The 26,584-nt window shown below is 44.8% G+C and overlaps 3 protein-coding genes across 4 annotated transcripts; 1 reads left to right on the top strand and 2 right to left on the bottom strand.

The window, feature by feature from the left end:
* Positions 1-250: 250 nt before the first annotated feature.
* On the bottom strand, positions 251-10,913 carry CDH26 (cadherin 26). Its single transcript, XM_066199148.1, has 16 exons — positions 10,746-10,913; positions 8,932-9,009; positions 8,723-8,845; positions 8,140-8,301; positions 7,025-7,172; positions 6,214-6,380; positions 5,921-6,049; positions 4,575-4,760; positions 4,095-4,357; positions 3,825-3,967; positions 3,355-3,588; positions 2,625-2,852; positions 1,937-2,061; positions 1,452-1,526; positions 1,097-1,180; positions 251-461 (listed from the first exon to the last, which is right to left on the bottom strand). Exons 1-16 carry the CDS (start codon positions 10,911-10,913, stop codon positions 270-272), a joined length of 2,505 nt encoding a protein of 834 aa, XP_066055245.1. The 3' UTR covers positions 251-269.
* A 2,324-nt stretch (positions 10,914-13,237) lies between these two features.
* Positions 13,238-20,911, bottom strand: FAM217B (family with sequence similarity 217 member B). Of its 2 annotated transcripts, XM_066199098.1 has the most exons (5): positions 20,850-20,911; positions 19,604-19,855; positions 18,327-18,432; positions 18,155-18,240; positions 13,238-17,755 (listed from the first exon to the last, which is right to left on the bottom strand). In XM_066199098.1, exons 2-5 carry the CDS (start codon positions 19,702-19,704, stop codon positions 16,312-16,314), a joined length of 1,737 nt encoding a protein of 578 aa, XP_066055195.1. In that variant the 5' UTR covers positions 19,705-19,855; positions 20,850-20,911; the 3' UTR covers positions 13,238-16,311. The 2 variants fall into 2 exon arrangements, with proteins under 2 accessions (XP_066055195.1, XP_066055196.1); XM_066199099.1 differs by lacking the exon at positions 20,850-20,911 and having other exon boundaries at positions 19,609-19,715.
* A 610-nt stretch (positions 20,912-21,521) lies between these two features.
* Positions 21,522-25,577, top strand: PPP1R3D (protein phosphatase 1 regulatory subunit 3D). The gene has a single exon (XM_066199013.1). It carries the CDS (start codon positions 21,778-21,780, stop codon positions 22,696-22,698), a length of 921 nt encoding a protein of 306 aa, XP_066055110.1. The 5' UTR covers positions 21,522-21,777; the 3' UTR covers positions 22,699-25,577.
* The last annotated feature ends 1,007 nt before the right edge of the window (positions 25,578-26,584 follow it).

The following is a 26,584-nucleotide window of genomic DNA, read 5'->3' as shown; positions in this document are numbered from 1 at the left end:
TGTCTGTTTGTGTCAGTGTGCACAAATATGCCAAAATCCCCCCATCACCTCTGCACAGGGAACCCTCGAGACACGCCAGGTTTTTGGCTGCCCACATGAAACAGTGCAGGCAGGAAGAACGAAAGGCCAGGTGCTCATGCTGCAAACACTGCAATGCCTTCAAGATGGTCCTTTTTTTTCTGAATTTTTTTCCTGAAATTTCTGAAAAAGGCCAGAAGCCTTTGCAGCACCACAGTCACAGCCTTCTGACATTAACTGAGTGATGGAGATCACTTCTGACAGATCTCTTCCAGAGCAGAAAACATGGGTCCCAGAGTGTTCAAAAAATCATCAGGCAAGTCCTCACTGCCAATGGAGATGGAGCAGAGGGAGTTACTGGGCTCTAATTCTCCTTCCTCAGTGTATCTGCAAGGTTCACAGATGTCCCCATAATCCTCCAGTGTGCTCTGGTTAAACACTTTCTGAAGAAGGGAAGAAACAATGCAAGTCAGCACAAAAGCTCCTACTGCCCTTTTGAAAATTAAAGGAAATTATGGCAAGCAAATGAGGCAGGATTTTACAGGGAAGAATATGAGTCTTTATCTGACAAGGAAAGGTTCTACAGAAAGTCTCAGTTGCATAACTTCCAGAGTCTGAACTTTCCCCAGGGTACAAGTAGGGCAGGAAAGGGCATTTGATCTGTCCTGGACCAGAGAGCTGGCAAGTGACCTTGCCTGGGAGGGTCTGCAGTCTGGCCAAGAAGGGCAAAGGACAGGACTGTAAACATGCAAGGTCAGACAGGGCAAGGCAAGAGGAATTTGAATTTCCCTGGCAGCACAGAAGTGCAAGAGCAGGTGACAAAACTTCAACCCTGCTCAGGCACAGAAAGAATTTCAGCCCCACTTCTCCAACCTGAAGGACAATTCAGTCAAGGAAAAAACGGTTTTTTCAAATTCTTAAATGTTTTCCCATCAAATATATCCCTTTCTTTCAACTGCAGTGCTTCTGAGATGTGGGCTCAGAGCAGCTGGAGCCAGAGCAGCTGTCCAATGTTGCAAGGCCTTTCTCCTGTGCTTACAAAACTTGGCACAGGAGGAGTTCAACACTCATTTCTTACCTGAGCCAGTGTTCTGTCCACTGTCTGTATGAAGCAATCCAGGTGTCTTGCTTGGGATGTCTTGTAACCAGTGAAACAGCCATTCTGGAAGACAGACACACTATGTCAGGTGTGACCAGCATAAAGCCACCTTCTGACATTTCTTTCACTCACCAATAACTCCAATTATCTTTCTCTCTGTTACATCCTTTTCTTTTGTGCTTCCTTCTCCAGTCACACCAACAAGTGACAGTTATTTTCTAATTGCATGATATCGCATTATTCTCCCCACTGTTATTAACACCAGACCTAATTCGCAGGATACCACTTCCCTTGGTATAAAAAAGGACATTTTCATCAAGAGCCAAGCAGTTACCTCAACAATCACTTCTTTTCCAGCTTTCACAGACACAGGTGTTGGAGTAGCACTGTGTGTAATATCCAGCCCAGCCTGCACACAGGGAGAGGGATGGCGTTAATAAGGAACTGAACTAAGTGTGAAGGATCACACCTCTGCAGACTGATCCATTTTCCACTCTCATTTACTCCCTTGTTGCACACGCCAGGATGTGTGTGCAGTAGAGTGACAGGAGCTGCTGTGCTTCCTCCCCTGTTGGATTCACCAGCAGGATGAGGCACCTTGGAAAGGTCCTGCTGATACTGAAAAAGGGTAGGAGTGATAACAGTCTGTCACCAGAGTAGCATTATCCAGCCCATGCAGAGCACAGCTCCCCAGACACGCTCAGTGGCAAACTTTGCTCAGTACCAAAACCAGAGGAAACATAATTAAAGAGATTACCAGTAGCACATTCAGCCACACAGCACTGGTGGGGTAGTGTGGATATATGCTGTCACACTCACCTCAGAAAAAGAACTTCTGCTCTCTTCATTGTAGTTGATTAAAGTCTGTTCACCTTCCTGGGGTGGAGCAACGGCTTTGCTTTTAGCCCCTGACCTGTAACACTGGCAAAGCATGATGCTGGAGACTGTAAAGGAGAAAGGGAAAGGTGAAATAGGTACTGGGAATAGCTGGGTTTGGCTCAACACAGTGAGGGGACAGGTGTCCCCAGCCCACTTCCAAAGGAGCTCCCTTGGGAAACCCCAGCAATGCAGCTGTGCAGATGGAATTCTTGGTTGGACGGGTGAGACTGAGCAGGCAGACACAACAGATCATGCACAGGTAACCACAGGAACAGTGCTCAGATTATTAATTTTTCTTCAGATAAAGAATCAGCAGTTCTCTCCAGCATTAACCAACATGAGCTTGCACAGAGGAACCGGCTCTGGAACAAGTTTAACCTCCATGGGAGAATTTCATTACTTTCAGTTTGCCAGGACACAGAAAATGCCAAAAAAGTCCAGTATCCAATTGTATTCAATGCAAATAAAAATACTTGCTATGTTGTATTAGAGTTTAGCTCAATAACAATTTACCAGTCATCCTCTAGATGCAAAAGAATCATGATTTGAGCTCAAAAACTGCAATTGCAACAAGACCCAGTGGTCAGATGACAAAGAACCTGCATGTCTAACTTAGGAGGTTGCTTACCCAGTAGTAATAAGAAAGCCACCAGTATTATCACAATAGCACCACTTCCGAGTCCCACTGCTGCTGGTAGAACTGGTGGATTTTTACATGTGTGTCCATCTGGGCAAAAGCAGAGCCTGATGTGCTGGTCCTGCCTTGTGGAAAATCCTTGCCTGTCCTGAATGATGATGGGCACCAAGTAGCTGCCTTGTGGGAGGCTTCTTAACATCAGAAGTTCAACTGACTGCCCTAGAAGGTGAAGTCAAAAAGACAAGTGAATCATTTCAAGACTCACAGAAAGAAGTCGAATATTGTCCAGTCCCTTGTGTGATAAAGGAAACTCATTTGCCCCCCAATTTCAAATATTTTTTTCCAACCTTAATGAACCATAGTAAATAGGACTAAATTCATCCCACTTCATCAGCTCACTGAGCCTTCTGGGCAGAGACCTGTCTCAGCCTGGCTGCAGTCTGGCACAGCTCTCTGAGAACTCTGGAACTCCTTAGGTAGTTAACCAAGTGAAGAAGTGGTTCCTCAGCTGTCTTATCCCCCTTTCTGCAGTTTGAGCACATTTCTGCTGGTCCTGTCCTCAGCAGAGATGAGGAGCAATGTCACTTTTCACAGATTACCGTAACTTCATATTTGGAAGGCTCTTCTTCAGTAACAAACCATAAAGGAAAGAGACAGTGAAATAACCAGAGGGGCCATAACTGACAATAAACTCAGGAGGAACACGAAAAGAAGAACTCACCAAAGTTCCTTCCTAAAGTCCAGTTGTGCTTCACATCTTCAGAGTCCTCAGCCAGCTCAAATGTAAATGGCCCTGAATGTGAATGGACCAGAGCAGACTTGGCTTCTATAACGAGAGATGTCCCTTCTTTTTTGTGGCACACATCTAAAGCAGGAGCCACCAATGATGGCATACGATCATTAATGTCAGACAAGTAAAGCAGGATGGTGCCAGTCCCAGTCTGTGGTGGCTTGCCTGGGTAGGAGCAAAAGAAACAGAAAAACACTCAAGCTGGGCATTGACAAATGCCAGTCCAGTGGCAGGATCTGTCTGGTTTATCCTCCCACTCACACATAGCACAAGTTATAAACATTAGGTGGTTTTATTATCTATTAACCACTTACATCCTCAGTCTTGCTATCTTTATATGTTCAACATGCACCTCATTTCACAGTCCAAACTGCTTGAATATTCTGTGTCTGGCTGCTTACCATGATCAGTGGCATGAACAATAATGGTGTACAGGCTGTTGTTCAAAAAGGGCGATTCTTGATCAAATTCTTTTGCCACAGTAAGAGCACCAGAGTTCTCATCCACACTCAGCCAACCATCTGGGTCGTGGGCTAGTTCATATCTGAGAAAGAAAGGGGAAAATTACAAGTTATTATTTTAAATGGATTTTGGGTACCAAACTACACTTGCAAACCTCTTAATATTCCTAAGCTATTTTTTATTCTAAGAGTTGGAGCATCACCACTTACTTTATCTTATTTGGCACATCATCTGGATATGTGGCAGGATACTTTCTAAATACACTCCCAGGCTTCATTGAATCTTCCTTTTGGACAGTAAGTACAGGAGGATGAAACCTTGGAGCACGTTGTAAGACCTTGATGTTCACAGCTGTGTTTGTGGATTCCAGATCTGAGATCATCACAATGCCATTTTTACACCAGAAGAAAGGTTCTTCATTTGCTACAGAAATGATGAGTCTCATCTCAGAATCACCTTCATAGCTGAGAGGCTGAAAACCCCGGAAAAAAAAAACCAGTTTAATTAGGATATATGCCCTTTTAACAGTTTATTAGCAGTTATGACCTTTCTTTTGGCAGTCACGCCTGTTACTTGGAAGTGAGATGAGCTCACCCAACTCAGCTGACTCTGAATCTCAGGATCAGACAGGCCATGTGACATTGCCATGCTCAGCTTATCTATTGCTCCTCTATCTATTATCTCCTCACCTTGATAACACTCAAAATGCCTTCATTTGTGGCTGGATCTGTCTCAATGGTGAACTTCTCCTTCTCATTGCCCTTTGTTATTTTGTATTTTGCTCTCCACGCTGGAGCGTTGGGAGAGTCTTTGTCTTCCACTTGGAGCCTTAGCACAGCTGGATGTTCTTCTCCTGCTGAAATCTGCAGGTGGTACTGGGAAGGAAAAGGAAGGAAATAAGGATGTTATCTATCTATCTATCTATCTATCTATCTATCTATCTATCTATCTATCTATCATCTATCTATTTTATGTAATCTCTTCACAATGGCTTTATTTTTGAGGGTGCAATGTGGCCACCAGCTTGCCTAACACTCCATAGACAGGCTGAGAAATGCCAATTAAATCACCTAAGGAGTGATGAGGTAGCAACAACATGTAATTTTTTTGCCTTTATTTCTTGTAATAATTTGGTCACTGGCTGAGAGCTGAAAATTCAGACTCTTGCCTTCTATTATGCAAACAGCACTGTCCTTGCATCATGACTTTTAAAAATGCAATAAGGGTGATACTCAGAGAGAGGGAAAAAATCATAGCTGTGAGAAGGGTCAGAATTTCACTAGACAGGAGTTGATGACAAAGCACAGGCTCCTTGTGTAAACTCGTTTTTGCAGATGATATAACATTATTCCCTCAGGTCTTTCAAACACCAGGTAGGAGACACTGGTGAAGGAGTTTGTTTTTGTAGGTGACTTTGTACACACTGTTGTAACCCTATTTTATCTCTTGCAGCTCTTTACAACCTCAAGTATTTACACAGACCAGCACCTGACATGACTCAGCACTCTGAATACATGTGCTGGGTTTGGCTGGGATGGTTTATTTCGGTGGATTGTAAAATAAAGAGCAGATTGTAGTCATAGAGTGGTTTGGGTAGGAAGGGACCCTAAAGGTCACCTAGTTCCAGCCCTTGCCATGGGCAGGGACACCTCTCACGAGGCCAGGTGGTTCAGAGCCCAGCCCAGCCTGGTCTGGAACACTTCCAGGAGTGGAACATCCACCACTTCCCTGGGCAATCAGCACCTCAGCTGCTCAGATGTCAGAATAAACTGGTCTGTCAACTTCCTTATGCTTCCAGTGACACAACTTCCTTATGCTTCCAGTGACACAAAAACCTTCTGGTGATGTACACAGAAAATTAACAAAGTTTAGCGCTTTAAGAGGTGTTTTATCTGACAGATCTCATTTGCACAGGTCTTGCCCTGATTCTGCAAGGGTCTGAGGGTTCCCATTTCCACTGCTGAGTGCATTTAGCAGTTGGAAGGACTGAACTGTGCTTAGAAAGGCTCCGTGAAGTAATAATGTTTTCCCTTACGTTATCACTAGTAAATACAGGGAGGTGGTTGTTTGCATCTTCAACAGTGACAGTCACTGTTGCAGTAGATGACAGCTGGGGACTTCCATGGTCACTGGCTTTAATCAGAAGGTTGAAAGAATTGGCAATCTGAAAAACAGAAACAAGGAAGTTCCTGAAACTTGTTTGAGAAGCGGTTCCCACACTTTGCCAGCCACAGCTGGATGTGAGACTCTCCCTCCCCTTGTACCTGGTAACGGTGTAGTGAACATGCATCATGCATTAATGATGAGAAGATGCTAAATATACCTCACCTGATAATCCAGGCATCCTGACAGGAATATTGATCCTGTGGTGGGGTCAATGTTAAATGTGAGTCCATCTGGAGAGGGCATTTGCATATGTATAGAATAGGACACCTGTGAGTTCACAGTGCCCACTTCGTCTTTGTCCAGGGCTGTGACTTGGATAACTGGCTCATCTAGGATAAAGAATTAATGAGATATTAACGGGAGTGTTTTGTTTCAGTGGGGAGTTCTCAGACCTCTCTGCAGGCTCTTAAACACACAACTCCTAAGAAAACCTGCAACTTTTCCCGTGGCCATGGTTATCCCTGCACAGACTGGCCACTAATTCATTTGGGTGCTAAATCTGCCTAAAGAACTGTCAGACTACAGAATTACCACACTCCTGGCTTTACTTCACCAAAAACATGCACTATTCTTTCATGCCAGCTCCTGAGGGGTTGACGCCACATGTGTGCACACCCAGGCTCAGTCTTGGTGTTTCTGAGTAGTGTCTAACCTTCTCCTGTGAAGCTGGGTGCACGTGCAGCTCCCAGACCCACAGCTGAGATCAGCGTGCTACAGGCTTGGCTTGTAGTTTAGAAAAAACATCTTTGAAGTTTTTCCAGAATGTCTCCAATGACACTCTAATGTACGTTGAGGTTAATCAGACAAGAGTTTGAAATGTAGGAAACAGGGAAATGTCCCTGAGCTCATGAATGTTAAGTAAAAGGTCAAGAGAGGAACAGATGTAGTAGGAAAGGGACAATTACAATGAAGGGATTAGGATGAGAACAGTCATACACAAACCAGCAGTAATGCTTGTTTGGGTGGCCCTTACCTTCACTGTGGTTCTCTCTTATTGTGGTGCCATATTCTTCCATGGAAAACTCAGGTGCGTTGTCATTGATGTCTTTAACCTTTATCTTGAAAAATATAGGGCGGTCCAACAGCTCACCAGATTTTCTGTTCTCAATATCAAAACGAATCTAAAAGAGTAGCAGCACAGGCATCAGAATGAAGTGAACAGCACCATTTAGATATCAGAATAGAACAAAAAACCTTCAGTTTGGAAGCTGCTTTAGTCAAATTTGGTTAGCATTGGCTTTCAATCACATGGTTAAGTCATTAGGTCACCTTACAAAAGTAGTAGATTTGTAATGGTCATCCTGAGCCTTAAATAGCATTTTTAAAAGTAAAAAAAAAAAAAGATTTTTACCAAAAATTGATTATTTGAAATGGCTGCCTAAAAGGCAAGATGTTGCACAGAAAACCACATGGAAAACTATAATTTGGGTACAGTTAATTCACAGAAACCCAAATAGAAATCATTACAGAATAAACATAAGGAGACCACGACTGAAAATTTTTTTTTCGGGAGGAAAACAAACCCACACTCCCATATTTCATTCATAAACTTGTTATCACATTTCTTTCATTGCACTTCCTGCTTGTGAACATTTTTCTGCTTTTTAAGGAGAAACATATGCTTCCTCTTATGTAAAGTAACAGTAATAGAGCTTTGCAGCTCCTCCAGGATTACCCAGTTTTTGTAACACATGACTATCTGCTTGCATTCTCCTGATTGGGAGGTTGTGTTTACAACTCAGCGTTCTGGCCACTAGAGCTGTAACAGATTTTGAATTTCAGGACAGCCTTTTAAGTTTCTAGGTCATGATCAGGGGTCAACCCAGAAACAAGATCTAAAAGAAGTGTGCAGATATTTGTGGAAGTTCAGACAAGCCACGGAGATTTCTAATGAATTGTGATGTAGAAGTTAATTGGTCACTGCTGAGCCAAGCAATTTAGCAGTTATTGCTAAAGATAAGAAAAGTGGGTCATGAAAATACCCATTCAACATTATTATAGGTGTGTCTCTTTCCTGTGAAGAATTTAGCCAGGAGACAACAATTAACCTTTGCAGACAGCTGGACTTGTCCTGTCCAGGTGTGTTACCTGGAAAGCTGGGGTCCTCTCCCTGTCGATGGTGCGATGGACGTACACGTGGCCATTGGCATCATCTTCAATGGAAAACAATCCCACCTCTGGAGCCTCATCCACCCCAGGTCCACTGATCAAATACTTCAGTGAGGTGTTGTATGATCTGTTATTGAACAGCTTTGGAAGAGAGAAGCAGGACAGTGCAACGTGAGCAGGGAGGATGGAACGGAAATAAAAATAATTGAGATCAGTTCTCTTCCTGCCCCTCTCCCCTTTGCAGAGGGGGCCTCTCCTGGTCTCAGCCAACCCCACAACTCCCTTCCTGCAGCACCACTGCACTCTTACCACGCCCACTCCATCATCTTTCCCCGAGTGTCCTTACAGCTTCCCACTGAAAGGACCAGTAAATGCCTCCCACCTCACAGTTCTACCCACCTCTGTGGAAATTAGACAAGTTTGGATGAGTAAGTTTTTTAAAAGTTGCTTTTAAATGCACACTTCTTGCCCTCTGCACCCTGTGGTATTTTATTGTACAGCCTGAGGTGATGAATGCCTTGCTGAGCTTCAGGCAGAACTTTTCCTGCAAGGTGGCTTGTACCTGTCCAGCATATTTGGGGAATGGTCCTTTGTCCTCCTCCTGAACATCAATGGTGGTGATAATCCAGGTCCTTTTTGTTCGCTTCAGAGGTGGCAGACTGTCTGGCTGATAAGAATCCATCCACTATTGGATAAAAAAACAGGGGTTAGTGTCACAGTTTGCACAGTTAGCTGCTGTGTATCTGTTATTGTATAATATTGACTACAAACCTGAATACTCTTCCTTCTGATGGCTTGTCTTAAACTGAAATTTTCAATTTCATGAGAAAAACTGTCAGCAGCAGCAACCTTATGAAAAGAAGAAAAGTGATTGTGACAAGTGTGGGTCACTAGAAAATCTTGATGTGTTGTCCAGGAGGAATTTGCCTTCACAGAAACATATTGATCCAGTTCTGACAGTACTGTATTGAATTGCATCTAACCCTTAACTCCACAAATATCATCACAAATATCATCCATCTCGTTCCAAATGAATGCCATGAGAACCGTGGGAGCAATTCCTGTGGTCGGGTGATACCAGACCCCATAAAAATGCTGTGTCCATGCAGATACCAGTCTTTGGCATCATCTCTATGGCTTTTCCTGAATCAAGTATCTCCAGTTTTTAAATATTCACCCCTGTCTCTCTGTGTCCAGTGCTCCTTTAGAGGTTGTCTGGTGTTGACAGGATGTAAACTGACTTTTGCAAAAAAGAGTCAACTCTTGGGAGAACTTCAGAGTCTCTGGGGCTCTGTGGCGTGACTTGAAGTGCTCCAAATACAGCCGATTTACCTAAGGTGATTGCTGGACCAAAATCTCTAACTCAGATGAGTAAAATCAATGCGAATGGTAGCTACACCCAAATTGCCACAATTTGCCTTCTCATATAAATCCAAGCTTCCTGCCCAGGCTTCAAACTCTACTCTTTACCAGAAATCATTCACCTCAAAGGATTATGACAGTGCTCAAATTAAAACATTGCCATTAGCTCACAGGTAACTTGGACACCTTTCTCCTACTTCTCAACAATTTCCTTGGGAATCTGGAGGTTTATTACAGAGAAACATTATCTAATGTTTACAAAAACGGAACAGATCTCTGCCTGCCCAGACATGACCAAAGGCTTTTACCCTGTGACTTTATTCTGAAGAAACTAAATACGTGTAAAATTGTTGTGGTTATAAACCTGCTGAGCAATGAATGGGGTTCACCAGTAATGCCTTGGAGCTGTAAAGCTGTTTACACTCAGGGAAAAGCTCTGTGACGTGGAAACAGCAAGCAAGGCTGCAATTGGGCACTTAAGAGTTGTCTTTGTTGGATTTGCTCCAGGTTCAGCCCTGCTGGACCCCCAGAACAAGCTCTTTTCCCCTTTTCTATGTGTAGCTTCTTTGGAAGCTTTAACTGTGCATTTTTTGGCTTCCCCATTCCTCTTGTTCACCTGCACGGCCATGGCTCAGGGTAGAGCTGTCTCCATTCCAGCCAGGGGCACTGCTAGAAAGGAATAACCCAGTACAGGACCATGAATCCCACAGAAACACTCCTGGAAACTCCACTGAATTCCCGGGGGGAGTGGGTGATGGTTAACGTGGCAGGGTCACCACCAGGCACCAGCGTGCTCTCCAGGTGTGAGCACTCCAGTATTCCCAGCAGGATGAGCAGAGGGTCCCCAGCCCTGCAAAGCCCTTCCCAGAGACCTGAGCCCAGGGGCTGGAGCAGAGGAACAGCCTGAGGGCTGTTCACAGAGGGGTTAAGGTGGGAAGGGACCACTGGAGATCAGCTGGTGCAGCCTCCCTGCTCCAGCAGGTTTCCTCAGGATTGTGTCCACATGGATTCTGCGTGTCTCCAGGAAGGAGACTCCATCACCTCTCCAAACAGCCTGTTCCAGGCCCCAGCCACCCACACAGAAGTTCTCCTCATGTTCAGGTAGAATGTTCTGTTGCCATCTCCTGCCCGTTGCCTCTCATCTTACTGCTCAGCACCCCGAGGAGCTTCTGGCTCCATCCTCCTGCTGTGTCCCCCCTGCCCACATCCCAGCCCACACCCACCTGCAGCAGCAGCAGCAGGATGATGAGCAGCTCCAAGGGGTGCCGTAGGACCATGGGGGACCTGAGAAGATCCTGCTGTGGGAGGTGAGAGCATCCAGGTGCAGCAGCGCCGGGTCTGCGGAACGTTGTGTGATGGCTCCCTGCAGCCCAGGGCTTTTCCTCCAGCATTTCCACCTGGGTGCAGCCCTGTGGGCAGCCCCAGAGGACCACCAGGTATTTTCACCCCCTCAGACAAAGTGAAAAAACCTGAACTGTCGTTTCTGTGAAACTGAACTGGCTCCAAGCAAAGCTGACTCCTCCTGTGGTGTTGGGTTGCTTCAGTCAGTCTGCACCTGCCACTTCCACGCACAATAAATGGGCCACGATTGCGATTTTATTGCTATTTTACAACACGTGTCTTGATGCAACAGTTCCTTGGAAATGCCGTTTCCTAATAAGTTCACCGTTGTTTGCTAAGAATAAACACACAACTTTACTTTCAATAGGAGCTGGGTTTAGCTGGGTTTATGCCCAGGAAAGCTGCTTGTCTATGATTTCAGACTTGGAAAGGAAATCAAGGTCTGTCAAAGCTTATCTGAAAGCTGATATGTCCTGTTCCACCCAAAGGCCACCAAGCAAGGATGAACTTGTATATCTGGAGATGAACGTCCCACACAGGGTGGGAAAAATACGTTTTACACAGAACTACAGCAAGGAAGCAGGAAATTAAAAATTAAGAAGCAGTGGCAGAGAGCAAGGGGAAGGTTCTGGCTTCTGTGAAAACACTTCTCACAGCATTTTCCATTCTCCGGATTTGCTCTTAACTGTGCACAAGGTCGATTCTCATTTAAATAATTTCATGTTCTGGAAGTTGTGAAAGGAAGAATTATGGAAGAACTCATCTCCTGTTCAGGTGAGAAGAAAAGCAATAGATTGTGTCAGATAGGCCACACTCAGGTAGGCAGGAAGGCAGAAGGGATCTTCCAAAACTCACAAATAACAGCAATAGGTTAAATAGCAGGGCAGGACAGGACGGCTTGGGCAGCAGGAAAACCTCAAATAGCAAGAACATTCTGACTGTAAAATTGTTGTGTGATACCTCACAAAGGAACTCTGTAAAGCTTACAATAAATATTACAGAAATAGCAAAACAAAGGCATTTGTCAGCTTGAGAAAATAAAACATTTCAATCTCCCTCACTTTATTTTCCTCTGGATTAAGCTCAGCTGAATGGATGAACATACTGTGTGTGAAACCAAGTTTAACCCATTCCCTACTGCGGGAAAAATCCAGTCCGGGTTTTGATCCATTTTGTACTCTGGAGTAAAATCCAGTCCGGGTTTTTCCTCCAACCGAGTCCATTCCAAACTCCTGGAGAAAATTAGTCCGGGTTTTCCCTCCAACCGAGTCCATTCCAGACTCCTGGAGAAATCCGGTCCCGGTTTTCACTCCAACCGAGTTCATTCCTGTGTTCTGGAGGAATCCAGTCTGGGATTTCCCTCCAACCGAGTCCATTCAGAACCCCAGGCAAAATCCGGTCCGGGTTTTCCCGCACGCCGGATCCCGGATGGAATTCCCCAAGGATGAAGGAAAATTCCGGTTTTTTATGGCTTCCCTTGGCCAGCTGGAGCCGGGATGCGCTGAGCTACCCCCTCCACCCGACACTGCAACACTGGGATTTTCTCCACGGAAATTCAGTGGTGCCATCTTGAGAAGAAAATACAACTCAGCAACAAACAGGGCGGTATCTCACTTTTATTGTAGCAAATATACGGTACCTTTGAATGACAAGATCACTTTCCCATGGAATTACTAGCAAAAATATCCACAAAAAATTCAAATAAATAAGAATACATGAATACCAACATCAAAAGCTGGGCTGCAAATCCTCAGTTCAGTCCTTACAGTGTGGTCTGTTTATTTTTCAGATGAAAAACCACTAATGCAATGGGAGCAACAAAGGCTCAATACCTTTAAAATAAGGCAAAAAATAGTACATTCTAGGCAATTTCATACTGTCGAAATTTAAAGTATCAGCTCCAAAAAAAGCCCATACCAGCTGAAAAAAACCTGTCAAAATTCTCAGAATTCTAACAGGATCCTTTAAATAGCAAATACAAAAGTTACCTCAAAGAACAATGAGAGAAACACAGAACAGACACGAACAGTGACAGGATGAGGGCAGATCTCAGAGTCTGGAGTCAAGCAGGGCAGTTTAGGCTGATGGAATCAGCACAACCCTCCCGGCAGCATTATCCTGCTGTATCCAACTGAAAACAAGGTGGGAAAACATTACCACCCTCAGTAGGAGATGCCAGCAATGGAGAAAAAAGGAACATGGCAAGAGAAGAAAAAACAGTATTGCTTTAAATATCTTCACATGATGCACTAAAAATACATTAGCATTACTAAGGAAAACAGTTTCTACATATTGGAGTGAAATTCTGTCTCTTCACATCTTCTAACAGGGTCATTTCACTGAAAAGAACTGAGTCGTTCAAAGTTTATACTCATTTAACTGAAGCAGAGTCTGGCTGTTTATTTAAAATACAACCTGAGCATATTTGTTCTGTAGGTAATACTGCAGAACACGAAACCTCTACATTCTCTAGCAAAAAAAATAAATCACTCTGTTTAAATATCTCACATCACAGTAACCTCTTCTTCAAGAAGCATCACCAGTGCTAGGCTTACATCCACATGATCATATTGCTAAACCTTGTAAAAAAAAAAAGGCTAATAGCCACACAAACACGGTGCTGTGGAAGTATCTTGGGTAATTAATTTTAAACTGAATGTGTCCGATGGCATTAATTTTTGTGTTCTGTTCAAAAGTGTTTCTAAAGACAACATCCAGCAATACAAAATGAAAGAAATATAAACCACAGTCCTCTAGATAAAAAGAGCTCTTTTCATCTGTAGGCCCAGAACATGGTGAAGTTAAAATGGAAATGGGATAAAACCCAGTCCCTGCAGGTCTGCTCAGGCCAGGAGCTGCTTGTTGAGGCAAACACAGAATTTCTGTTTCTGTGTGTGAACAAACATAAACATGTCAGAAGTATCAAACCAATGACAGAAATTAGACTGGTGTGATTATCACGCGAGACAAACTCACTTGGCCAGATCCCACACAGAGCCCAGTGGCATCACCACCTGCACCTGCTTCACTTTTTAGTCTCCAATGACAGACTGGTGTCCATAAAATGAAAAACACTACATGAAAACTTTCTCACTTCTGTGACAAAATACTTTCCCCAGTGCAAATCACCTTTGCTCTGGTCACAGCTGATTGAAGTGGAGTTTATTTATTCCTAAAGAAGTGATCATGCAAAATGATCCTGTATCTACATGCCCTCCTTACAACCCAGGAAAGCTTCCATTTAGAAAATTGAGCATCCAGCAATATTCAATGCTAGAACAACATGCTAAATTATTTACTGCATCTAACAGAATTTGTTTTTAAAAGACTGCTATTCTGATTATTGCTCGGATCCTGCTCACCTCAGGTTCGGTGCTTGTAACAGTGATTTAGAACAGTGCATTAAATCCTGATCACTGGCAAAGCAGCTCTCCAGTTTTTCATTACTATTCATGTGAATCAGGAAAACTTGGCTACGGCAGGCTTGCAGGATTTGGCCAGAGTGTGAAACACTAGCACTGGGGGCAGGAACCTTTCATCTCTAAAAGCTGAAATACATGAGGCTGGACCAAAACAAAAGGGTGAAACATCAACACTGGGATGTGCTGGTCCTCTGCAGCTGCTGGTGTTCAGTCCCATCCTGAGTGCCACCACACCTCTGACACAGCCAACTTCTCTGGTCTTCGAGCATCTCAGATTAAGTTTCACTTGAATTGCACAGAGCTGAATGTACATGCAACTACAATTCATATTAACTGTAACTTTACAAATGCCGATTCTGGAAATGTAATACTGTCTATTACATTCGTTTCCTTTACCGATTCAAAATTTCACATTTGGTCTCCAGTAGACTTAGGAAAAAAACACTAAAAATATTTCTTAGACTATTCCTGAGCAATGTTTTTATGTACTGTAAAATACTCTACTTTATTACTACATTTCTTAATATTCTCACTTTTCAAACTACAAATAAATTCATGCTTTGAAATTTTACAAAGCTGAAGATCTGGTAGGCACAATGAAAGATAGAAACAGCTAAGCATCTTAAAACCAAGATGAGCTCACCAAGAGAAGTGCAATTGAGCTATATACATAATGTACTCTTCAGTGTTTGCTACTTTTTCATCTTCTGTCACAATGTCAAGGACCCACTTGCAGAATCTGGTCCATCAGACCTCAGCTCACTTCTCATGAAGATTGGGACTGGTGGCTGAGGAGGAAAATACACTGACCAGGATTTGAAAGTGAAAGTAAAAAACATTCTTTAGCATTTCATCTTAACAAGATCCTGTCCCCAGCTGCTGTGATGGATTTGAAATTGTAACAGACCAAGTGACACTTGAATATTCTCTGAACTGTCCTTTGTATTCTCCTTTGTATTTCACAGACACAAGAGAAGACAGAAGGCCTAAGGACAGGACCCAATCCTGGTTGTACAATTTATTTCTGTAGGACATTTCCCCATCTCACCTCTCTAAACCTTAAGAAGCCAAGCTAGACTGGACCACAGGATAAATAAGAGTCATCTTAGGTGACTAAAAATAGGAATCTTCTGTATCAAAATATATCTTTACTTCAACTTACAACACCTTTTAAATTCTTCCCCTAAGAGTCTTTTTATGTTTTGAGAGACTACCAGTTCTGAAAGCCAGGCCATATAGTCTCCGCTAAAAGCCTTAGTTTGCATTACTCAAATATATCCATGTGCAATTTCAAATTTGGTCATTTCCCCTAAATGACAAAAAGCATCAAGGCCTACAAAATGAACTTCCAGGAAAGCAGTCTGTAAACACAGTGAAGATTCCAGGGTATAAAAATACACATTCCATTTTCTTGATCTGTCATTATTGAAGCTGTCTGGTCCCTAACACTTTGTCTTAAAAAGAATTCTTTCTGCATTAAAATATTTCAAAACATTATCTCCATTCTTCTTCTTCTTCTCAAAAAAATAATATCTATTTCATCAAAAGAAAAATCCAATTCATCATCTTCTGTGAAGAATTAGAGTTGACTTTGCATAGGTAACAGGCTCCATTGTTTTATAAAAACACCACAATCAAACCTGTCTTACAAAAGCACATCTGGGCAAGGAGAAAGAGCATGGACCCTATTCCCTCACACCCAGCAGGGTAAGTACAAGGAACACTCAGACCTCAGCTGGTGCAGACAGGACATTCTACACTTCTCTAAACTTCACACTGTGCTATTGTTATCTTCATTGAGCCATCATAAATATTTTTGAGGAAAGACCAATGGAAGACACTTGCCTTCAGGGAAAACATTTCCTGCTGGCTCAAGGTCACATCTATAGAAATGAACAGTGCTGACTCAGAACCATGTGCCAAGAACATTTTTCTCAGGATCTTCCTATGAAGAAAAGATTCTTCTGCACTGGCCAGATGCTTTCTAGCAGTCAAGAAGCATCAACATTCACTAATGAGTTTTCCCTCACTGAAATTTACGTGGCGTTTGCTTTGTGCCATTTGTTTTTATTTTCCTGTCCGCTGTTGGTTTTTTAGGAGGAACATAATTGCCGGCATTGCCATTTTTCTTTGGATTTGTACTCGTGTATGTTTTTAAGCCTTTGACGGGAGCAGCTGCACCGTGGAATGCTGGGGTTTGCTTAGGGGGTCTGATGTTACCAACACTTTGGATTTTAGAGCTGCTCTCGGGGGGCTGCAGACCGAGAAGCTGCTGCTTTGCAGCTGGTTTCTTCTTCAGTTCACTCCTTCCATCAGCAGCTTGCCTCTGAGAGGATGCTGCACATCCCATTCTCTCAGGAAGCTTCAGGCGACCCGGGTGGGAACGCACCTGGCGAGTCTCCTCAGAGCACGGCTCTGCCCTGTGCCCCAAACAGCTCCTGGGCAGCCTGCTGACACCTTCCTGGGGCACTGCCTGCCTGGGGGGCACAGGGCTGAGCAAGGCTTTGCCTTTCCCGGGGCTCTTGAGGGCACGGGCAGGACCGGGGGCGGTCTGGGGCCGACCTTTGGTGGCCCTGCCCTTCTCGCCCTGCACCGTCTGCATCTGCAGCCACTCCAGCTGCACCAGGCGCTCGATGTACCTCTCCAGGGACCCCGTGGGCCTGGGGCGAAAATCGCTTTTCCCTTCCACGTGCACAAACACGGCCAGCTGCTTCAAGTCCCACGAGTTGAAAGGGGGTGGGAGGAAGTCGGGGTAGTAATATTCGGATTCTTTAAATCCCATTTCAGGGATGTGTTCCAAACAAACCGGGTCGATTTCTTCAGCTCTGAGGATGAGTTCTGGTGGCGTGCAGGGAGAGGGGGGAATGGGAATCCTCTCTGAGTCAGAGAGGTCACTGGCACTATCATCTTCAGCATCTTCTTTAATAATCTGTACCGATTCAAAATCAAGAAACATTTCACCTACAGATGCTTCTTGCCATTTCGAAGAGCCTGGACTGGCTTCAGCGATGTATTCTCCGTGATTCTTTCCCAGCTGTTCCTTTTTACTGCAATAAACATGCTGCACTGGGACATCTTTAGCCCTACAGTAGTTTTCTTGTGTGCTGCCCTTTGTGCCAGGGGGACTCCTGTGCAGGAAGGATTCATTTTGCCTTCTTTCTGGAGAACTCCTGTGCAGGAAGGATTCATTTTGCCTTCTTTCTGGAGAACTCCTGTGCAGGAATGATTCATTTTGCCTTCTTTCTGGAGAACTCCTGTGCAGGAAGGATTCATTTTGCCTTCTTTCTGGAGAACTCCTGTGCAGGAAGGATTCATTTTGCCTTCTTTCTGGAGGACTCCTGTGCAGGAAGGATTCATTTTGCCTTCTTTCTGGAGGACTCCTGTGCAGGAAGGATTCATTTTGCCTTCTTTCTGGGGGACTCCTCTTTGGTCCTTGTGCACTGTGCAGTGAACTGCAGACACTTGTGATCCTAAAGGAAAAGGAAGTTCATATCCTGTTAGAATGGCCAATGCCTTTGAACAGCAGCTTACAAAAGTCTTGCCACCCCTTCAAGGACAGGGATCTCCACGACTGAAGCTAAAACTGGCACGGAAACTTGGTAATGAGGCAAGATCAATAATTGCTGATGGAGATAACATCATCCACTACTGATTTTTTGTTGGTGTTATTTTTATTATGGTTTTGCCTGAGAACTCACTGAAGCAGGGTAGAAAGTTTCCATTTTGATAACTTAAATTAGATGTTCTCAAAAATGCTGAACTCTGAGTCAGTGAAGTCAAATGCAAAACACAGCAGCTACAATTTCATTGCAAGCATTTTGTATACCAGTTTGAAATGACTACAAATTAAACAGATGACATAAAATTACCTTTTGGACTGATTACTGCTGTCCAGCTGGTTCCTTCCCTTCTTAAAAACACTTGGTTGGTGACCATCTTGAGTGTCATGGGAAATCTGAAGGGATATGAAAGTTTGTGATGTTATTGAGAAGCTGACTTAGAGCAGGTAGCCTTTTTAAGTCAGAAAAGAGGATTGTTTACCTTTTCAATGGCACTTGGTACATTTTTGCCTGATCTTCCAGGAGGAGATTTCGCATAAGAAATTGGTTTATTTAGTCCTTTGGTGCTTGGATGGCTTTTTCCATTACTGTAACCACAAAGGATTGAACACAATATCAGATATAAACAGCTGCATATATGAGTGTCAGAATGGAGGTACAATAAAAGCTTAGAGTGAAACTGAGTTTAAAAAAGGGTTGATTGCAGTTATTCCTAAAGTTCACCAGAACTATGTCATGGCCACTTTTTACTTTTTATACTACAAATGCACTGCTGTACTTTTAATATTATTAATGCAAAACCAGTAATTCTATCAGATAACATAAAAATAGAATGTAGCCCTTTTATTGAATCCTCTGTCAGAGGATCCCAAAGCTCCTTTGGAGATAATAAAAATTACAGACTAGATATATAACTACTGATTTTTCTAGTACCTGGTAGGTGCTGCAATTGCAATTTACCACAATTAATTATGAAGTACAATACGAAGGTCACTGCAAGTCAAATCTTGCTTCTCTTTCCCATTTGCATAATATCAACAAAATTTAAAGGATTGTTCCTTTGAAGATAAGGAATAGAAGTGAACAGGGAGCATAAGGTCTCTTCTGATATTAGTACAAACTATTTCACAATGAAGGCATAAGAAAATTCCCCATTTCATATTATAATGGGGTTGTGAAAACATTATCAAGAGAAAAAGCTCATATGAAAGCAAAAGGAATTACTGATCTGGGCAGCTTAGAACTAAAACATGCTGCCTTAATTAAACCAGCTACATTTCTGTGTAAGCACACAGAATAAATAAATCAGCATATTGTGCATGAATAAGAACAGTGTTTGCTCTACAAACAAGAAATATTACTGATTTCCAAATGGAAAGCTTTAAAATACCATTTCAGAACACAAATAATCAAACTGTACCCTCCTGTCTAATCTAGCATTACTGCAGGTCAGTTAAATTGCCAGGCTGTACATCTTGTTCTCAGTTTTTATGTCAGTATAGTCAGATTTTGTTTTTAAAAACACACGATTTCACAAATTCAAGAGCTTATAAAAGAATGAAACTAAGTCCTGTGCCTCCAGCATTGCTGCAGTCACCTCTGTGACCTTGTGACCTGCACGATCATCCTGCACAATCATTTCTGTGCCTGGGCTCAGGGGAGAGGATGGCAGTGGGAACAGGACAGCCAGGCACTTCATAACTAAGCGCAGTGTGTTGACATTCCAGTAACTACGAAAAGAGAAATTAATTTCCTTACTTTACCATTCCTTTGTGGTTTTCATTGGTGGGGCTGTGGCTTTCCTTCAGCTGTGTCTCTCTGTGCAGTAATAAGGGATATTCCTGAATGCCTGGTCCCATTATTCCTCTTTCCAAAGGCTATCTGCACCTTTTCTGTTACATAATTTTCAAACGGCTCCAGTCTTTCGGCTTTGCAAGACACAGCGTATCCAATGCAGACATCCCCACGTCCCGGAGATGCTGGCGATAACAAAATCCTCCCGCTGCGATTCTATTTTTAAAGCAGTAAGATAAACATAATCAGCTACCAAACTGCACAGGAAAACAGTCCCCTTCCCCAGCACTCGCTTAGTGGGAAGCAGCATCGTTCAATTTACTATTGCCAATGCATGGAAATACCTGAGGGTACGGCCGTGCTCCCAGAGCTCCCGTGCAGTGTCATGTGCTCATCCCCATCGCGCAGCCTGCGCAGTTCTAAGCCTGGGCGTCACAGCCCAACGGGGTGCCTGTTCCTGCTCCCAATTTATGGAGAGCAGATGATCAACCCCCTGCGTGCTCTGCGAGCTGAGCTGTCTTTTTTGTGTCACAAAATGCGCTCTTCCGATATGCATATATGCAAATTTTGTATCCGATACTTGTTTCTTTTTCCAAAACAAATGTCTCATCAGCTCCTACTAAAAATACTCCGAGCAAGATCCGCTGCTTTCTTTTACTTCCGAGGAACCGCAATCCCGTACCAGGGAATTGCACGGTTCCAGGGGTTCACAATGGTCTGCAAATGTGACAGGTGACAAACAGCTCTCCCGACCCACCTTTACTTCTGTTGCAGTGATGTTTATGTGTTTACAGTCATATTCACGTCCGTATCTATTTACACTTGATCCCGTCCTATCCCTCAAACGCCTTCCCGCATCCTGTCCCGGCCGCGCTCAGCAGAGCCGAGCCCCGGAGCGCCGCACCCGGACGGGGCAGAGCAGCGGCCGCGAGGGGCCAGCGCCCGGGATGGTGGCAGCGCCCGGGATGGTGGCAGCGCCCGGGGTGGTGGCAGCGCCCGGGATGGTGGCAGGCTGTGCCCGCGGCGGATGGCAGCAGTGCCAGCAGGCGCAGACGGTGCCCGCAGCGATGGCAGCTGTGCCCGCAGCGCCCGCCGAGCCGGGCCCGCTCCGCTCCCTCCCGCCGCCGCTATCACCGCGCTCCGCAAGGGCCGCTCCTTCTCCCAGGGGCTGCCCCGCATTCCCCGGCGATCCTCGCCCCCGGCCTGGTACCTGCCCTTCCTCCTCGTCCGTGGCCAGCGGCAGCGGCAGCGCCGCCCGAGCGCAGAGCGTGGGGGCCGGGCCGGGCCGGGCGGGGCGGGGGAAGGGGCCCAGCGCCTGCGCTCCGGGTGCCGAGCAGAGCGGCCGCGGTGCCGGCCGGGGAGCCGGGGCTGATCCGCGCCCGGGCTGCAGGGGACGGGCGCTGCGCCGCCCATGGGCGCTGTGGCGGCCCCGAACGCGGATCCGTCCCCCGCCAGCCACGACACCGAGCCTGGCGCCGCGGCCGCGCCCGACAGCCCTCGCCCGCCTTCCAGCCTCTGCAGCAGCCCCAGCTCTCTCCCGCCCGACAGCCTCCAAGCCTTTCCCGGCCTCGACTCGCCCAGCATCCAGTGTGACAGCCTGGAGTGTCCCCCCTGCTCGTGCTGCTGCTGCCGCCGCCGGAGCGCGGGCTCGCCCGGAGCCAGCGAGGACAGCCTGCAGGCCCCTCTCGCCCGGGGCTCCGGCACACGGTGCTTCGGCGCGCACCGCGCCTCCAGCGACCTCTCCGACAGCCTGGAGTCCTTCATCCAGCACGACAGCCTCCAGTCGCTCTCCAGCCTGGGTGTGAGCTCCTCCAGTATCAGCGGTGATAGCCTTGAATCCCTTTCCAGCCTGAGCCTGGGGACCAGCAGCCAGCACAGCGATCTCGAGTTCCTCGGCCACTGAGTCTGCCTTCAGCTTCCCGCACAACGCCTTACTGCCGGCGCTCTGCCAGCTGCCGTCAGAGCTGCCAGCCTTCTGCCCTTCGTTCGAAGGTGACGTTGTTCCAGGTGATCCCTGCTGCATCCAGTGCAGTAACCTCAGATCTTCTGTGGCTGCCATTCCCGAATTAAGTGCTTCAGCGGGGCAGTGCTCATCATTACCTGGAGTGTTAAGGCAGATTTTTTGTCACCAGTTAAGAATGGAAGTGCGTGGTCCTCAGAGGAATCCCAGCTACCTCTCAGATCTCTACGAGAACATGTTAAGGGCTGAAGGAGCAGTGGGACGAGGACAGCAGCAGCCCCCAGCAGTCCATACAAGTGGCAGCAAGACTTTTCGGAGCAGTGCCCCAGCCAAGGAGAGTCCCCAGGCAAATCATCATGCGAGCAGCACCACCTCCAGCTGTGACCCAGCCCTGCGGCCCATCATCCGCCGCCGAGCGAGGTCCCTGCCGACATCACCCGAGAGGAGGAGAGCAGCAGTGCAGTGTCAGGAGCCCGGCTGCCAGAGCCGCAGGAACCGGGTCAGGTTTGCTGATGCTTTAGGCTTGGAGCTCACTGAAGTGAAAGTCTTCCAGACCGGGGAGGATCCATCCATCCCTTTGCATGTCCTTTCCAGGCTCTCCATAAACTCAGACCTCTGGTACAGCAGCTTGAACTTGGAGTTTACTATGCAATGCTTGGTCCCTGACTTCCAGCAGCCTGCAGATTGTCTGGATTTCTCATCCCGACTCCAGGAGCAGCAGGTGTGTCTGGAACGGGTGACCAGCTCAGATCTGGGGCTCAGTGGCACCATCCACGTTCGGAATGTTGCTTTTGAGAAGCAGGTGTCCGTGCGCTACACCTTCAACCAGTGGGAAAGCGTCCACGAGGTGTGTGCTCGCTGGGACTGCAGCATCCCAGAGAAAAACGGGCAGCATCAGGTCGATGTGTTCACTTTCTTCCTTCCTGTGCCTCCTTTCCTCCTTCAGCTGAGCACTCTCGTCCAGTTTGCAGCAAGGTACCAAGTCAACGGCCAGGAGTACTGGGATAACAACAGGGGCAAGAACTACACCCTCAGGTGCTGGACTCACCCCCTGAAGCTGCCGAGGGAATGTGAGGAGAGCTGGATCCACTTCATCTGAACAAAGGGAGTGGTGCTGAGCAGCTGTCAGTGGTCTCGGTGGCACTCGGTGCCATGCCTCTCTGCTCCTATGGCAACAGTCTTTTTTTTGAAAGCTGCCAAACCAAGTGTCAAGGCCAAGTGTCCCAGGGCTGGGAAGCAGCCAGTGACCTGTACAAACTGCTCTAAACCTCTGGGAAAGTTAAAAGGGCCAAAATCTGCAGTGATACACAATCATAGAAAGGCCATGTGGGTTTTTTGAGTGCATGAGTCATTGCAGAACGGTTCCCAGGAATGCTGTGAGGCCACCAGAGAGCAAAACAACAGTTTTCTTGTTGCTAGTAATACTCTTGGTTGCATAGAATGTTTCTAACCGATCTCTCTTACCATTTTCTACTGTTTGTTTTCTAAGTGGACAGTGTGGCTTTACTGGTTTTGTTTCTAATTTTGTTTATATTACTTCGCCAGGTCAGGGCACTATTCCATTTATGCATAATTTGGATGACAGACAGTGTAAGGGAGTATTTGTATTTATGTACATGTTATTAAGGCTGTAACCATGTTAAATATTTCCATTAATATCTGAGTCGAAAATTAAATGCTACTATGAGCAAAACATACATGAAAATGTGCCATCAGCCCCTCTGTTTCCCTTGGGAAAAAAACAAAAGGTGCCTTTTCTTATCTTCTCCTTGCAGCAGGAGTGATTTTTACAAAGTGTGTGTATAAGGCAGACCTGCCTGGGGAAATTCTCACCTTGGTCAAGTGATGCCCAAGTAGGTTTGTCTTTTCCTGGTGCACCTGCTTTTACTAAGGGAAACAAGACCAATTTTGGACCTGTGTTGCAAATGCAGTTGAAGATATCAAAGCATGGATGCTCATGATTTTATCATGATTTTATCAGTGTTACTGGTAAAATTACAGATCAAGAAATGGATATGATATATATATATGAGGAAATAGTGGAGGGAGCAGTGTACAGGGGTTTGGAATAGCATTTCAGAACCCTGAATCATAGTTGTTCCCCAATGTTCCAGAACTACTGCAGAACTAGCTTTGACTTCTTTATTTAACTGCTTGCCATTGTAAAATAGTTGAACTCCCAAGACTGCAGCCTTTGTAACACAAGCAGGAACTTGAAAGCACTTAATTTGGTAAACTGCTACTTCCACAGACCCGTAAACAGAATCCCTTGTGCTGCAGGGAGAGCACAGGAAAACTGTAAGACCATCTTCTGGTGCTTCTTGCTCTGTTATTTTCATTCTGTGGTTTTAGTGTGGTTTAAGATTTGCAACAGGCTTAAATTTATTAAGTGAAAGCTTGTCCATAATCGTTCCCATACATAATCATTACTGCATGGAAAGTTTAGCTTTGTATGTGTAGCATAGACTTTGAGAGCTGGCTGGCTGGAGATACTAGAAGAGCTGTGTTTTAGGACTATGCTATGAAAGTCAGGCCACTTACTTGGGCATCTTATTTTGGATTGATGCGTATTTATCGAAATCTTAAGTTGTTTGTAAAATCACAGTTGTAAGCAACTCATCGCTAATTTTGTATATATACTAGTCTGAAAAGTCCACTGTGTAATTCTGGAAGTGCAGAAACCCCAAGGAAATTAATTTTTCTGGCAAGTTAATGCTGCTTCTTTGTTGTGATGCCCATTTAGCAAAGCTGGCCTTTCAAATGAGGAAGCTGCCTCATTCTATTGGTCTTTGGCTTTCAGAGGAGCCAAAGTCAGGAATGAGGATTCTGTGAGCTGCTGAGCACCTTTTGCAGAGTACTCAGCAAGCTCAATCCTATCTGAACATGCACACACATGCACAGAAGTACTTGTGCTGAATAAAAGGCACTATTTTCAAGCATTGTTCTCCCCTCTTTTTCCCTTCCACATTACTGTTGTTCTTCCATCAGCAAACACAGCACACCATAAAAAGCCCTGTCTTACAGAGACCATTTCACAGTGGGTGCTGGAGCTCAGAGCAATACTTGCTTTCGTGCCAGAAGGATGTTGTCTTCTGGGACGGACTGTCATGTGCTAGCAAATGTCAGACCTCAGTGTTCCCTTGGCCAGGTCAGATTTTATAAAGCTGAGGCTGTCAGGAGAAAGGTTCATGCCAGGTGTAGCACAGTGTGAGAGAGGTGAAGATAAAAATGTTTCAGCAGTCTGAGTTGGGCTTCTGTTGTCTTCCTTCCACAACCTCTCAGGGTATTGCTGTGTGCAAGGTCTTGAATACTAAATACTGAAGCATTATTCCAAGTTTCCTTTTGCTCTCTGTGCTGGTCTGCACTGCTGGAGAAGGGCTGACAGTTCAGTTCCTGCCAGTGAAGTTCTCTGGCACTGCTGGCTCAGTGGAGCTGAGAGCCATCTCCAGGTTAAGCTGCTAAACCTTCACACCAGTGCTGGCACCTGTCACAGCAGAGCTGATATTTGCACTTAGGTTTCCTTGCCACACTCAATGATGATCAAATGGCTTCTGGTTGACAAAAATGGGATTAAGCCATTTAATGCTAATATGCACTTGTCGTGAAGGTAAACTGACACCACGTTTAGATCTTCTCAGGACAACTTGACTGCTTGCACTGTGTTCAAATTGAGCACTTCCCTTATAATGAGGATTTTGTAAAAGGGAATTCTTCACAAGGATTATCACCATATGATGCACTTTTAAAACATGTATTTATTATTGTCATACAGTAAATGAAAGTCTAGTCCACAGTTTCAAGATTCTTTCAAGCATGTTTTTTAAAGAAATATGAAATCCATGTAAAGAAAAGGGGTTTGTACATTACACAGCATATCAGTGAACGCATATGCTGGGCAAAAAGTCCAGCAGTTGTACAAGCAATAATAAAAATATGGCTATTGTAATACAGAAGATTGAAATAAAAGCTTTTCACAATTTTCTGTTGTTTCTGTTCAATGATAGTCGTGTTAAGAAAGCACATGGTGAAATTGAATGTTGCGTTGTCACTTGCAGAGTAACATACTCTGGAAAGTAAAGGTGGGTTTGAGTTGCTAAACAATGAACAGCACATGATAAAGATACAGTGATCAGTGTATCTATCTGCAAAGATGATCGGGCTGCCACTTCCTACATGGGATCTGTTGTCCTTTCTCCTCAATTCTGTGCCTGCAGCACCTGCAGGATTGAAACCCAGTTTTGGAAAAAGGGGCTTGCTGCCACTTGATTCTAATACAGCTTCATGGAAGAGAAGAAGGGGCTGTTCCTCAAATTGCACTTTCCAAATCTGTGCTAGACTGTACTTAACACACTCATTTCGGGGCCTCACAACTGTGTTATTATTTGTTCTATTTCTTTTCTTTCAGTTCTCCTTGCTGTAGCCTTTCCTCCCAAACCAGGTTCTTTCCCCTGACAGGTTTCATGAGAATCTATCTATCTACCTGTGCTATGTTAAGAGTGTCCCTATGCAGTGCCTGATTTATCCTCCAGGTGAAATGCAGCTCCATTGGGGTCAGTCTTGATAGAGTTGAAGATTGGAATTATCTGTTGCCAGGTTTCTCCTAAAGCAAAATGTAGACATGTAACTAGCGAACATAATTATAAATTATAATTATAAAATTAAAAATATATATTACCAGTTACTTTTTAATCAGTGCTAATTATTGCAAATCAGCTTAAATACATGGGCATGTCTGTATTAAATTGTTCAAAAATGAAAGATTATTTAAGAAAATGATAGGTTTTTTCTGCAAATATCCAACTATGAGGTTTGTCTTACAGGTTGTTGGTGTTGCTTTTAATATAGGTGGCATTTTTACATTTAGTTTTAAATTCATAGTTTATTTGTATTTATTTTACAAAGAAAAAAATTAAATTGCAAATTGTAATCAGTAATGTGCATCTACAGTCAGTACCTACAGCACTTAATGTAGTGTATCATCAGTG

Source organism: Chamaea fasciata, unplaced genomic scaffold (genome assembly GCF_029207755.1).
Source record: "Chamaea fasciata isolate MVZ Bird 193981 ecotype frontalis unplaced genomic scaffold, bChaFas1.0.hap1 SCAF_17, whole genome shotgun sequence".
Taxonomy (NCBI): domain Eukaryota; kingdom Metazoa; phylum Chordata; class Aves; order Passeriformes; family Sylviidae; genus Chamaea; species Chamaea fasciata.
The sequence above is the reverse complement of the archived record's forward strand: the minus strand, read 5'-3'. Positions and strand labels throughout refer to the sequence as shown.